Below are 13,218 nucleotides of genomic sequence, written 5' to 3'. Positions count from 1 at the left end.
ACGTCATTTTAAGAGTCTTGATGACATCTTCTCATTTCAGAAGAGCTTAATGGTGAAACCTGACACTTCCTGACCTGACCGTCCTGAAACATCCTGCATTGTGAACATGAATAAAACGCATTAGTTCTGAGCTGATGGATGAATTAGGAGGGCCGGCGGCGCCTCCAGACTCCTTTAATGGCTCTGTGTTAATGACCCTCCAGTAGCAGCAGCAGTACTGTATGCCGGCCCTAATGAAGTCTTAATAGTGTTAATTCTAACAGCGTCTGAATGATTCCGCTAACTGTTTTATGGCTGTGGGCAGAACCCTAATTGAGGACTTGTGGCATAAAGCTGCACTTCACAGCTTTCCTCAGGTTTAACAACCTGCTCACACACACAGGCCGCACTTTAACACACCGACGAGAGGAAGTACACTAAAATCACATCAACATAGACTATTGTTCGTTACAGTTTTTGTTTTATTCCAGCGCCAAACAGCTTTCCCACTGCCCCACGGATTTAGTACAGGTTGGGATTCGTAGCTAAAGCACACTTATGTAGAGAAAGATCAATAAATCACAAAATTAGTGATAATGTGAAATAAAATGCTAATTTCTTTTTATGTCGATGACAAGCTGCTTTCCTCTACTTTAAGATTTGATATTGTGTGTGTTGTTAGCGTGTGTGTGTATTCATTCCAGCGAGGTTTTTCTGTGTGGAAAACATGTTTGTATCCCAATTAAAAGTCCTGAAAGCATGAAAGCAGTCACTGGCTTAATTTGCGGATAATCCCGGTAATCGGTGGGGTCAGTGGAGTGTTTGTGGTGGAAGATTAACCGTAGAGAAGGAAGTCTCCCTCCGGCCGGGGGCAGCGAGTTCCCCCCCACCCGCCGAGAAACAGTCGAGGTGTGACGGAGGGGATTCCAGAGCACGCAACAAAAGGCACACACACACACACACACACACACACACACACACACACACACACACACACACACACACACACTGCCCTCGGGTCGCAGCCAGTTAAGCGATGGGGGAAACTCCAGATGCTTTTACAGCGGTTGAGAGAAGAAAGGTGGAGCTGCAGCGGAGTGGAGGCGGTGGAGGGGTCTGATGGAGGGGTGGAGCTCGATGTGAAGTGGAGCAGCGTCACATCAGCGGCGAGGGAGCAGATTAACAGTGAAGCCGAGGAGGTTTGAGGCCTGGAGGAGCGTTCTAGTGGCAGCAGAGGAGGAGGAGGAGGAGGAGGAGGAGGAGGAGGAGGAGGAGTGGGGGGAGGCCGGCGGTGAGCGGAGCTTCCACAGACTCTGTATGATGGATGGGCTGGTGAGCAGGAGGGGGGGCGGCGGGGGGAGAGACGGGAGCTTCAAAAGGAAAAGTGACCCAGACGGCTGCTGTGATGTGGAGGGAGGCGGGCAGAGAGCAGCACATGTGCAGATCTCATAACCGGCGCTTCAGTCTCCAAGCTTTTTCAGACTTCGGCTCAACAGGCCTCCCACAAAAGCTTTTTTTCCTTCTTCTTCTTCTTCTTCCCCTTCCAGCTCCAGAAGCGCCGTCTGCTGTGAGACTGAGCAGCCGGCCCTCGGAGGCGTCACTGGATCCCCGGCCGGGCCGCTCCGCCTCTCAGGGAGCCTCTGTGGCTTCGGCGGCAGGCACCAACCTTTTGACTGGGGTTAACTTCAGGGCTTTTAAAACATGATCCCGCCTCACACACACACACACACACCCCCATGCAGACGAGCCGAAATGAAAACCTCTCCTCACACACACACCTACGACGCGCTCGCTCTCCTTCAGGGCCTGCTGAAGCCATTATGGCTGCAGAGGAGATTGTATCTCCCGCAGGCAGACAGACGGATGGTTGGTTCAACAGTTGGAGACGGCGGCGGACTGAGACACCTCTGTGCTCGGGACGGGCCGGCTAAACGCCTGGCTGCTCTTCACAGGCGCTCAGGTGTGACCGGCCGGCCTCCTGTGTGCAGCAGCCAAGACGGCACGCACACACACATACACGCACACACACACACACACACACACACAGAGGTGTTTCTGTGAGCTGGGAGTCCAGTGAGTATCTGCTCTCTCTCTCCGCTCCAAGGCCAGCGCTGCAGCCAGATCTTCTTTCCCGTGCAGCTATGCAGGCTTTCACTAACTTAATGCATATTTTTAGCCCGAGCCAAGGTCAGCCGCTCTGCCAAAGAGCTGTCTGACACGTCATTTCTCCCAGCAGCTGTGGTTTCCAGCGTTTCATGACCAACTTTTGCATTTGATTCAAAGACTTTAGCGAGACCGCAAACGTACAGCAGCAGGGTTTTAAGAGCGGATGGTGGAGGTTTTGGTGCTCATGGCTGCATGTCACCGCTCTACATCAGTAAAACCTGAATCCTGCAGATGAAGCCCCGACGTCCCCCTTCCTCCACACACACACACACACACACACACACACACACACACACACACACACACACATATATATGCACACACAGTTCTTCCCTCAAATTGCTGATGGCTTGTGTTCATGAACTCATATTATTTCCAGATGGAGGTCATGAATAAAACCTGACGGAAACAAGTCGGCTGAAACTGGAAACTTACAAAAACAGAAACGGAGGGGTTTGGAGCCCAGCAAAAAAAAAAACAATCGCTCTCCTCCCCCGCCTCCTCCCTCAGCCTTTCCAAAAGACCAACTTGTCAATTACACGGTTAAAACACAGAGGAACAGTGTACCACACATGAGCACACGGACAGGAAACCCATGTTTTCAGTCTCTCGCCGCAGAGCGAGTAGCAAAACATCCCTAAACAAAAAATGACTTTCATAACAAAACAAAGACGGGGGGAAAAAGCTTTGAGCAGCTCAAGCTTCAAACCGACACACACGTTAAAAAAAAAAAGCAAAGCCGCTGAAGTCGGGGGAAGAAAGGGAATTCTTCGAGAACAGAGAAGAACCGCAGCGCTGATTCACCTCCAGCCAGAAGAAAGGCGGCGGATCACCGAATGAGCCCTTCAGCGTTCTGCCTTCCTGAGGCATCTGAACATAAAACAACACGTGAAGCCAGAACATCCATTAGCTCCATCAGACGCGCTGCCAAAGCAAACGCCAGCGAGCGGCAGCCATTTTCTCCTCCCAGCCGACGAACCGCAGCTGCTGGTGCCAATAAATTACAGCTCATCTCTGGCAGGGAGCGCAGGGATTGTCCCTCGCATTATCAACGCCAAGACCTCCTGGAAATCAAACCCTGGGACGACGCGACTGAGTCAGCCGTTTGTCAGCGCCGTGCTCCAGATGTCGGAGACTCGGCTGCTGAACTCTGACCTGCACCACCTCCAGCAGCGCCGTTTGAGTGGATACCGTCAGCGAGAGGGGGAGAAGTGATGCCACATGTGGCGTGAAATTCTCCTCTTGCATTTCAGAGGAGCTGAAGGGGCGTCTTCGTGCTCTGCAAGTCGCTCGAAACAGCCGCGGAGAACAGATATCTAAACATGAACCTGCGTCTGAAAGCAGGACCAAAACACATTTAGTCCGTGTTTTCAACTTATTTCGGTAGAGTGTTTTGTTTCCTTGCTCACTCCCAGTGCTGAAGACTGCGGACACGAACCAGAAGCTACACCGAAAAGCCCCTCCAGCTCCAATCTGCATTGCAGATCTGTTTATATTCCAGCCTGGCTCGGCGTTTAAGATAAGCTAACCTCATATTTACACAGAGGCTGGGACTGGAACTTTGACTCACTGTGGCCGGCACTGCCAGGTTCATACGTAGTTTATCCCTCTGGTATTTAACCCGTACTTCTAGTCAGTCTGGCTGAGTCACCAGGTTGGTCTGATCTAATCCAAACACAGACCTTATCTGTATCATCAAGACTCTAATCATCCGGCTTTGTCCAGACAACAAGGGGCCAACATGAGGGAGGGAGGGAGGACCCTCAGGTCAAGTCTCATTCCGTGTGTTTACATGGGACTTTTTATTACACTTTTACACAGTCATACTTTTTATGATCATGCAAACGCCTGAAAACTTTATTCAGAATGAATTTTAAATCCGAATAGACCAGCGGGTTTATTCTCCTTTGGAAGCAGAATTATATGCTAATTAGAGGCGACTTCGTTCTGCTCGTTCTGCTCGTTCTGCGCATGCTCCGTCGTGATGAAGCAATTCTCCAAGATGGCGGCCCACGTTTGGACTCGTGTGAAGACGATTTATTTAGCAGCAGTTTTAGAAGAATTGGATATAATGAAACGAGCGGATTGACGGGTGCTTAACAACGAGGACATTTCCAAAGCTGCGGCGTCAAAGTTAATCGAGAAAGAAAGACGAGAAAAGCTCAGTTTACTTCCGGGAGACGTCAGGACGTCACGGCCGCCCTGACCAATCAGAACGCTTCACAGACCCCAGCGTGAGAGAGGATTTAAACCTTTGTTTTTCCCATATAAACACAATGCTTATGAATATAATTCTAATTTGCTTAATGCATAATAAACCAATTCCGAACTAAAAACATCATGTAACCACACTCATTGGTAGGCATGCCGGTCCAGGCCGGTCCAGGCCGGTCCAGACCTCTGGAAGCAGAGTCCCTGAATGGAGCAGAGTCATTGAAATCCCCCAGCATGCCGCCCTGCAGCCCTGCCCTCCGGGTTCCTCTGCAGGCACAGATGGCGTCTCATTCGTGTGCAAACCACAGGTTGGTCTCCGGTTGTCCCGACGTCCGCCTTTGTCTTACAGTAGCGTCCCCTCCTCCACCCCCTCCTCCACCCCCACACAGTGGGACAGGGCCAGCCGGTGAGCTGATTTCCATGTATTAATTAAGACTCATGATGAGCCCAGCATGACTGTGAATGTCAATGCATTCCTCTGGCATTGTGCAAACTCCGCCGAGCGCCGCGGCCTTCAGCGGCCAATCAGACGGGCCGCAGATTACAGATGTGGGGGACATGCGAGGAGATAAAACACTTAAACACACATAGCCCGTCGGCATTCTCCCTCCCCCCGCTGAAACACACACACAGAGGTGCTAATGAGAAATAAACAGGCTGTTAGCCGCAGTCACTCTTCAGACAGTAAAATGCAAATGAGCACGGCGGTGAAAAGTAGAAACATTTATACAAGTACAAATAGTCAATCTGTACAGTTACAACAAAGTGAAGTAAGAAAACACTGAAGTGAATCATTTTTCATTGAAAAATAAAAAGTTTCACCCACAAGGTGCACGTAAATCGCAACGCACGAACATGGAACATGTAAGAACAATCAGGTTTCAGCCAATCACGTGAATATTTACGGACTGAACTCTGGGAGTAAGTTTACAGAAGTGTGTGGAGCAGTTTGCTCTGGAATGGCTTCAGTCGCTGCTGGTGTGTAAATGGTTGTTAGGTCTCGTACCGCAGCACAGCTAAGCTGAGAAAACAGCCTCGACCTCAGCGCATCGACATCAAAGCGTGTTTGGAGAAGAGCTTGTTTTCTCTCCTCGTCCTCGGGCGGCGGCGGCGGCGGCTCTTCTTATTTCCTCTTTGGTTTAACAATCTGTCGACGGGACCGGGGCCTCGCAAGGAAAGCCAACGCACATGGCAAATAAAGGCGAGGCAGAGACACAAGGCCGTCCCCCTGAACGGCACCTGAAGGGAAATCCCTTCAGAGAGGAGCAGGCGGAGCAGGCAGATCAAACCGCCGTCAGCAGCCCCCTCCTCATCCCCCGCCCGGGGGGGGCGGCTGACGCTCCGTCACGCTCCGGAAGCTTCCGCCGCCTTGCTCTTCTTCACGTACACGTCCGACGTGCCGTCGGGCACCAGGTGGGCGAAGCTGCTGCGGAACGAGGCCAGGAGGCGTCCTGGAAGACAGGCAGACGGCGGTAAGCAGCGGCTCGGGGGGGGGGGCGCTCCAGACCGCATTTACACAACAACAGCACAGAAAACAGCGACTGCAGAACAGCCTGATCAGATGCAGGAGCAGAGCGGAGAGTGTTTAGGAAGCCGGTCTGCTCATGGGGCATGAGGCAGGACGGGTTCACTGATCCACGTCTTCATTTCTACACTGGATGCACCGGAAATATCAGTGAAGGAGTTTCACTCACAGAAAAGACACTGGGAAGATTTAAAAACTCAAAGTTTACTTTACCATAGTACTGATTTAGGAATTTAGAAACACATTACATTCTTTAGTAATTATGGTTATTTATGTTTTCTTCAAATTTTCACTTTATAAGCCACGATAACTAAGTATCAGAGTAATTTTGTGTTAAAGGCATAAAATAATTAAATTTAATATATAACATGTACAATTTAATACCATTTATATAATTCTAATTGTTTATTTGTGTTTGTTTTTTCATCCATCTAAACTACAACTGAAAAAGGTTAAATAGGCTCCAACCGGTTCTAATTCATTACTTTTACACTGAGGTGTGATTGAAAAGAGACTCAGGTCTTCATAAAAGCCTGCTTTTCCCCGTCTGCTCTTGTATTTAATTAAAAACCGTCTCACCCGTCCACGTCTTGCGCCCGCTCAGCGTGAAGCTGCCGCACTGCGAGTGCGAGTTGCAGATGTGCGCCGCCTCTCGGGCGCTGTGCACGGACAGCACGCAGCCCCGCTGGCTGTAGGACGGCCAGCAGCGGTACTCCACGTCCCCCGAGGTGGACATCCCCCGCACCGGCGTGTAGTCTGACCAGGAGAGAGGACGAGACGCGTCAGAGACTGGGAGACTGAGCCGATGCAACAGACGAGGAAACATGGATGGAATTCACAAGAAAATACGTACATAATGCTGCTTTTTGTTCAGGTCAGTCAATTTGCACCAAAAAGCACATTGAAAAACTGTCCTTATTATCAGATTAATCTTCACAAGATAAAAACATACATCAGATTCAGATAAATGTTGACATTTTCTGACCCAAATTGTTCATTTCTGAACTTATTCTGGGTCATCCTCATTTCTTCAGTACAAAACCAGTAAACAAACCAATAAAACACCATTTTTGGAAGCGCTTTCCTCAAACATGTTTGGATTTTTCCATTAAAAAGGAAAGAATTTATAACAAAGGAGAAAGTAATGAACATTTTTTGTCTCATTTTTCTTCCTAAACTCTCTAATTGAGTGACAAAAGTGTTATTTATGTTAAAACCACAGCGCTCTGGGTCCATTTCGGCCCTTAAATACGGCTGAAACTCCCTCCGACGGCGGCTGGAGCGCCTCTCGTCCAAACTGTTGCGCCACGCTGCAGAAATTCCTTCTCTTCACCTTCCTCCTTCCAAACATTTGCAGCACATTCATCATTATAATTCTCCGGGCCAGACGTCTTGTGGATCTGGCTCTAAATCATCTGCTACACATTAGCGGGAGCCATGAGAGAAAAGCACGCACGCACACACACACACACACATTGCAGACATCCTCCAGAAATGGACAAAAGCCTGGTCTGTAAGCGAGCGCACATGGAGGAGGAGGTTCGCTGTTACTGACGGCTCCGAGAGGGCAGCAGGCAGTGTGTGTGTGTGTGTGTGTGTGTGTGTGTGTGTGTGTGTGTGTGTGTGTGTGTGTGTGTGTGTGTGTGTGTGTGTGTGTGTGTGTGTGTGTGTGTGTGTGTGTGTGTGTTGTTAGGAGGAAAAGACACGGGGATCTGCCTCCTGGGTCTGAGCGGAGGAACAGGGAGAGGGAGTGTGTGGGGAGGCGTGGGGCCTGATGGGGAAGCGAGAGGAGGACGACCTCGGACAAAGACTTTTGAGCATCAGGTCTGTCTGGAGGAACAGACCCTCTCTTCATCTGGATGCCTGCAGAACGCCGGTCTGAAGCCCGCTCGCACACGGACCGCCGCTTCACGCTCAGAGGCCGCAGCTCCAACGCTCGCCATGAGTCTCCATCCGTCAGCAAGTTCACATTAAGACGGGAACCGACGCACGCACACACGCACGCACACACGCACGCACGCACGCATGCACGCACACATGCTTCGAACGTCACATTTGGTGTTCATATTCAGCACACTTGTACTATTTTTTTCCCTGTGATTTTAATGGACAACATTAATCCTATTTTCATGTAAATATTTCATGAAGGAAACTGACATGTAAACATGCAGATTTCAGAAGTTGGGCAAAGACATACAAAAAAAACTATTAAAAAAAAAATATATATATATATATATATATTTGTGTGTGTGTGTGTGTGTGTGTGTGTGTGTGTGTGTGTGTGTGTGTGTATGTACACACTTTTTAATTAAAAATATATTTAAAAACCTGCAATTCATTCCCCATAACTTACACTTTATTGGTATTTTGGATTTGTTATTATTTTAATGCATTTGGAGATGCCACCTTTAATTTAAACAGGAAGTTCAGTAAAAATTCGAACAATTAAAAGAAAGAGTAACAATCCAAACTGAAAATAGGCTCAAATAACTTAATATTAATAACTGATCTGGTGGCACTGAAACAAGAAATAGGAATAAAACATTTGGATACAATCCACGCTTATTTTTTAAATTTTCCAGTGTCAGACGAGCGGCTTCCACACAGGATTTTCACGCTGCTAGGATCTAAATCTGAATGCTTTAAAAGTGAACGTCAGTCTCCTCCGTTCATCCGTGCAACGTCTGAAAGTGTGAAGGAGTCGGAGAGAGCGGAGCTGAATAAACTCACAGGACCCGACATGTTTCATCAGACTCTCTGAAGAGAGCGAGCAGTTCGACCAGTTACAGGACGCCCGGCAGCAGATCCAACCCCAGAACCGAGTGAGGACAACGAAACAACACAGAGGCTCGACGCACAGGCGTATTTCTGAGTGTAAACACACACACACACACACACACACACACACTCCTCGCAGAGCTGAAACTCTCTTTCCCCTCGTCTGTGATTGAATTCACAGAGAGCTGCTACATAAACAGTCCAGCATGCGGGGCCGGGAGGCCCGGCCGCAGGAACGCAGCCCGGCGCGCCGATTAATATTTCATACTGCTGGGAGGAGCGGCGAGCGGGGGAGGGGGGGAACGCAGTATCAACATGTCGCAAAAGACAGACTCCACTGAGATAGATCGGGTTTCAATGCAGTCTGGATCCGCAGGAACAGAGCCGGCCAATCAGGCGGAGGTAAAGATAAACCAGTGGCAAGAGAAAGAGCACTGTTAGCAAAGCTCTTTTGATGAGTGTGTCTGTAACGAGCAAAACACCGATGAGAAGGTCGAACAACCTCGACAAGAGAAGAGGAGAAGAGAAGCTCCTACCTCGGATGACTGACGGAGGCAGGTTCTCCAGGTGGAGGCCGGACTTGTAGAGGAGCAGGATGTGTTCAAAGGCCTCCAGAGTCTGATTGATGTCGGCTTTCAGCTCTCCTGAACACACACACACACACACACACACACACACACACACAGTGGTTTGAGTGGGTGTTTGCTTGTTTTGCCTCCTTAATCTAATCCGTGTGATCTGCGCTTGTTTTCGCCGCCGTGTTACACGTCAAGAAGCGTCTTGTCGGGCTCATTAAACGCGGCGCTCGGAGGGAGGCATGTCATCGCACGACTCACCTGTGGAGTTCATGATGTGGTCTACCAGGTGTGTGAGGCCGGCCGGGGCCTGGTGCGGCAGCAGGTAGGTGAAGAAATACCTGAGGCCGGGCGGAGAGGAGAGACGGAACATGACAGGTTAAAGCAAACCGGCGCCGTAAAGCTGTCAAAAATCAAAAACCTTTACAAGGGAAAGACGACTTTTCATCCGTCACACATCCATCACGCGCCCCTCCCTCACCTGTAGGCGTTGTAGATGTTCCTCTTCTCGTTGAGCCCGTCGCACACGCCCCGGTCCGAGCACGCCACGCTGAAGTTCCGGTGGGGGAAGCGCAGCGTGCAGTCGGCGTGCGTCCGGCAGGCCGTCTCGGCCGCGCTGGCGTCGTCCAGGTCGGTCAGCTTCAGCGAGCCGGACACGGTGACGAACTGCCGCGGCTGGAAGTCCAGCAGGGCCACGGAGCCCAGCGGGGACCGGGACAGGAAGTGGAGGAGCCGGGCCAGGTCCAGACACACCTGCAGGTCACACACACACACACACACACACACACCCGTCACACCAATGCTTCACACTCCGGGGTCTGGGACCTTGATTCAGGGCTGCCAGAAACCACAGGGGGGTCTGATCAAATTAATCTAGATGAAGTTAGTTTTTTACTCAGAGGAAGATTAAAGAGAGATTTCAGCTAATCTGCAGGACTGCCAGGAAAAACAATCCCATAATAAAACATGAGCGTTTAACCCTCCAACAACTGCTCATAATTACTAATTTCCTGTTCATACTTCCTGTTTTCCCCCAACGAACAGTGTTTTTTTTTTTTTTACAGGACACACACACTCATGTATAGAAAGCCAGGGAGAACATGCAAATTCCACACAGAAAGGCCTCAACGGTCACTCCTAACACTCCTAACACCGAAGAGCCTCCAGATGTGGACAGTTGGAGGCACCAGGCACATCTTTCAAAAGAGGATTTAACTTCCGTTGAGTTTTACAGACCGATATTTAAACTGGGCCTGCATGTTCTATTTGAAAAACTACAATAATGACTTTTACAATGAGGAAAAACTGATCCTGGTTTTTGAGATGAAACCTCCTGGAGGGCTGAGATCTGCTCCAACGGAAAGAGAAAATCTACTCCTCACTACCAGCTGTAGAGTTAATTTCACATTTCTGTCTCAAATATATCATCAAGACCCCCCACCACCAAAAACAGAGTAAAACACAGCTTTCTCCTGTCAAAGTGACACCTTCGTCAAAGTGATTAAGCTTCATTACGAAGCTAAAATCGTCTGCGTATAAAAACCCTCGACCCGGCAGAGGCACCGGCTTCTCCACACACCACATTTGCAAGCCATTTCCTGAGAGCGCTTTTATAGTGCTCTTTAAACCCCGTAATAAAACGAGAAAGAGAAAATAAGCAGGCTACCAAAGGCAAAATAAAGGCATTAGCCACGCGCTGACAGAGCATGAAATGCTGCTGTCACCCTGCGAGCATAGCTGCAGCGTTAGGTAATGCAGCCGGCCTCCGGGCCTCCGGACCGCCGCTGAAACCAAACACCCGGCCGAGCCGGGGTCGCTGCAGCGGCGCAGGCGCAGCGCGGCTGCAGGGGGCCGGCCGGCGCCGTACGGGGGGGGGGGGGGCGGCTATCGGGGTGATGCAGCAGAATGAGGGGATGCTCGCAGAGCGTCAGGTCGTGTGTGTGTTCAGGCAGACCGCCCGCCCCCCCCTGCTCCCTCCTGAAGGCCTTTCAGACACACTCATGCGCAAAAACACACATATTTGGATCAGTGGAGTGTGAATGCAGCCTGTTGACTCCCACAGTGAGCATACCTGTGACGGGTGTGTGTGTGTGTGAGTGTGTGAGGGTGTGTGTGTGATGGCATTCCCAGTGGATTAACTCCAGGACCATCTCCATTCTCCAGCCGGCCTGATCAAACACCCCGAGGCCTCGGGGGTCCAGACTCACCCTGAAGCGGTCCTCCCAGGGGGTCTGCAGCAGCTGGAGCATCTGGAGAGGATTCCCCTGCTCCAGGATGACTGTGACTCCCTCTCCTCCTCCTCCTCCTCCTCCTCCTCCTCCTCCTGCACAGTGACCCTTCAGCTGTAAAGTGGAAAATTACTGTGGTTAGTCACAGGAAAGAGGGGAAAGTTTCGCCAGTAAAAAAAGAACATGATGCCACTGTGACTTTTTAATCCGGCGGAGCAGGAATAGAAAAAGCAGCAGTGAAAGTCTTCATGGGGAGGACGGGGAGGACGGAGAGGACACGGTGTCCTGCCAGCCGCGCTCTCCGCGGCCAGCGGGGGTTTTATTCTGCACACCGGTGGAATTGATCGATTTAAACGTGACACCGCTGCTGGATCTGAAAGTCAAGCCCGTCGCTTCAGCCTAAATTGGGCTCAAATGGTTGGAGTGAAAGAGCCGGGAGGGTTCCAGACGGGAGGGAGGACAGAGGCGCTTTGTCTGCTGCTGCCAAGCCGGACCCGCGGGTCAGGCCGGGGTCACTGCCTTTAATTTAATTACAAGGGAAGGCCCTGCAGACCAAATTAAAGCTTTCGTCCACTTCACTGTGTGAGACAAAGGGAAAAAGGAGCCGCGGCTCAGGGATTATGGAAAATCTTAATAATATCCAGCAGTTCCTCCAGCAGCCGTCCACAGCTCTGGACTTTCCCTCAGTGATCAGCAAAGCAGGGAGTGACTGAATCCGGTGTTTAGAGGAAGTAAAGTCACCTGGATGACGTTGGGATGCTTGAGCCTCTGCAGCAGGACCATCTCCTTCTTCAGCTTGTAGGACACCAGCTCCCGGCAGCCCCGCGGGTCTTTAAAGTCCTCCACACACTTCCCCATGTCGATGCCCTGCTCGTTGACCAGCTTGAGCGCCACGGGCTGCCCTCCGGCCAGGTTCACCTTCACCACCAGCTTGGTGTATCCGGATCCGAGCACCTCCAGCGCCCGCATGTCCACCAGCGCGTCGCAGCCCATCTCCCCCAGCTGCGCCCTCCTGGAGCCGAGGCGGATCTCCCTCCACAGGCCGGGGTCCTCTCCCTCCCCGTCCTCCTCCTCCCCCTCTCCGCCAGGTACCAGCAGCGGGAGGATCTCCCCTCGCCTCTGCCGGAGCTGGGACGTGAGCGCGCGGCGGAGCGCCGCCAGCTCCTCCTCGGCTCCGCGCGCCGTCGCGTCGGGAAAGTGCGCGACCGAGGCTCCGAACTGCCGCACGCTGCCGACCAGCAGGGCCAGCAGGACGGAGAGCACCACGAGAGCCAGGAGCGCAGCCGCGCGCAAAGGGCTGCCCATTCCGGGCATGTTCCTGCGGTGGCACGGCGGGGACGCACAGCCGCGGGGCTCCGGGTTCGAGGCTCGCTCCGACTGGGAGCGCTTCTGGTTTTCCTGCAGGAGGAACGGTCCTCCCGGGAACTCCCTCTGGAGGTGTGTCCTGGCCGCTCGTAACTTTACACCCGCCGGACAACTTCGCAGGAGAGCCCGGCCTCATGCCGGCGCGCGGTGCGCGTGCGGGAGCGCGTTTCTGCAGCCCTCGTGAGGCGACAAGGAAAAAGTCAAACTTCCTGATTTGTTATTGTGGTGAAAGTGTCTTGGATATGAAGACGTGCTCCACGTCCAGGAGAAGCGGTTCAACCGGAGAGTGAAAAATATTAAAACTGTCACTGAGTTACAATAAAGTTTAATTTAACTTTTCTTTTTTAGATCATTTTATTATTTATTCATCTTGACTTAAATAATCCAG

General features: G+C 51.2%; 1 protein-coding gene across 1 annotated transcript; it reads right to left on the bottom strand.

Annotated features, from left to right (window-relative positions):
• Positions 1-4,380: 4,380 nt before the first annotated feature.
• On the bottom strand, positions 4,381-12,985 carry pkdccb (protein kinase domain containing, cytoplasmic b). The gene is made up of 7 exons (XM_030116884.1): positions 12,207-12,985; positions 11,445-11,579; positions 9,719-9,990; positions 9,499-9,578; positions 9,199-9,306; positions 6,464-6,640; positions 4,381-5,810 (listed from the first exon to the last, which is right to left on the bottom strand). Exons 1-7 carry the CDS (start codon positions 12,777-12,779, stop codon positions 5,704-5,706), a joined length of 1,452 nt encoding a protein of 483 aa, XP_029972744.1. The 5' UTR covers positions 12,780-12,985; the 3' UTR covers positions 4,381-5,703.
• Positions 12,986-13,218: the final 233 nt, after the last annotated feature.

Source organism: Salarias fasciatus, chromosome 19 (assembly GCF_902148845.1).
Source record: "Salarias fasciatus chromosome 19, fSalaFa1.1, whole genome shotgun sequence".
In the NCBI taxonomy this organism is placed as follows: Eukaryota; Metazoa; Chordata; class Actinopteri; order Blenniiformes; family Blenniidae; genus Salarias; species Salarias fasciatus.
The sequence above is the reverse complement of the archived record's forward strand: the minus strand, read 5'-3'. Positions and strand labels throughout refer to the sequence as shown.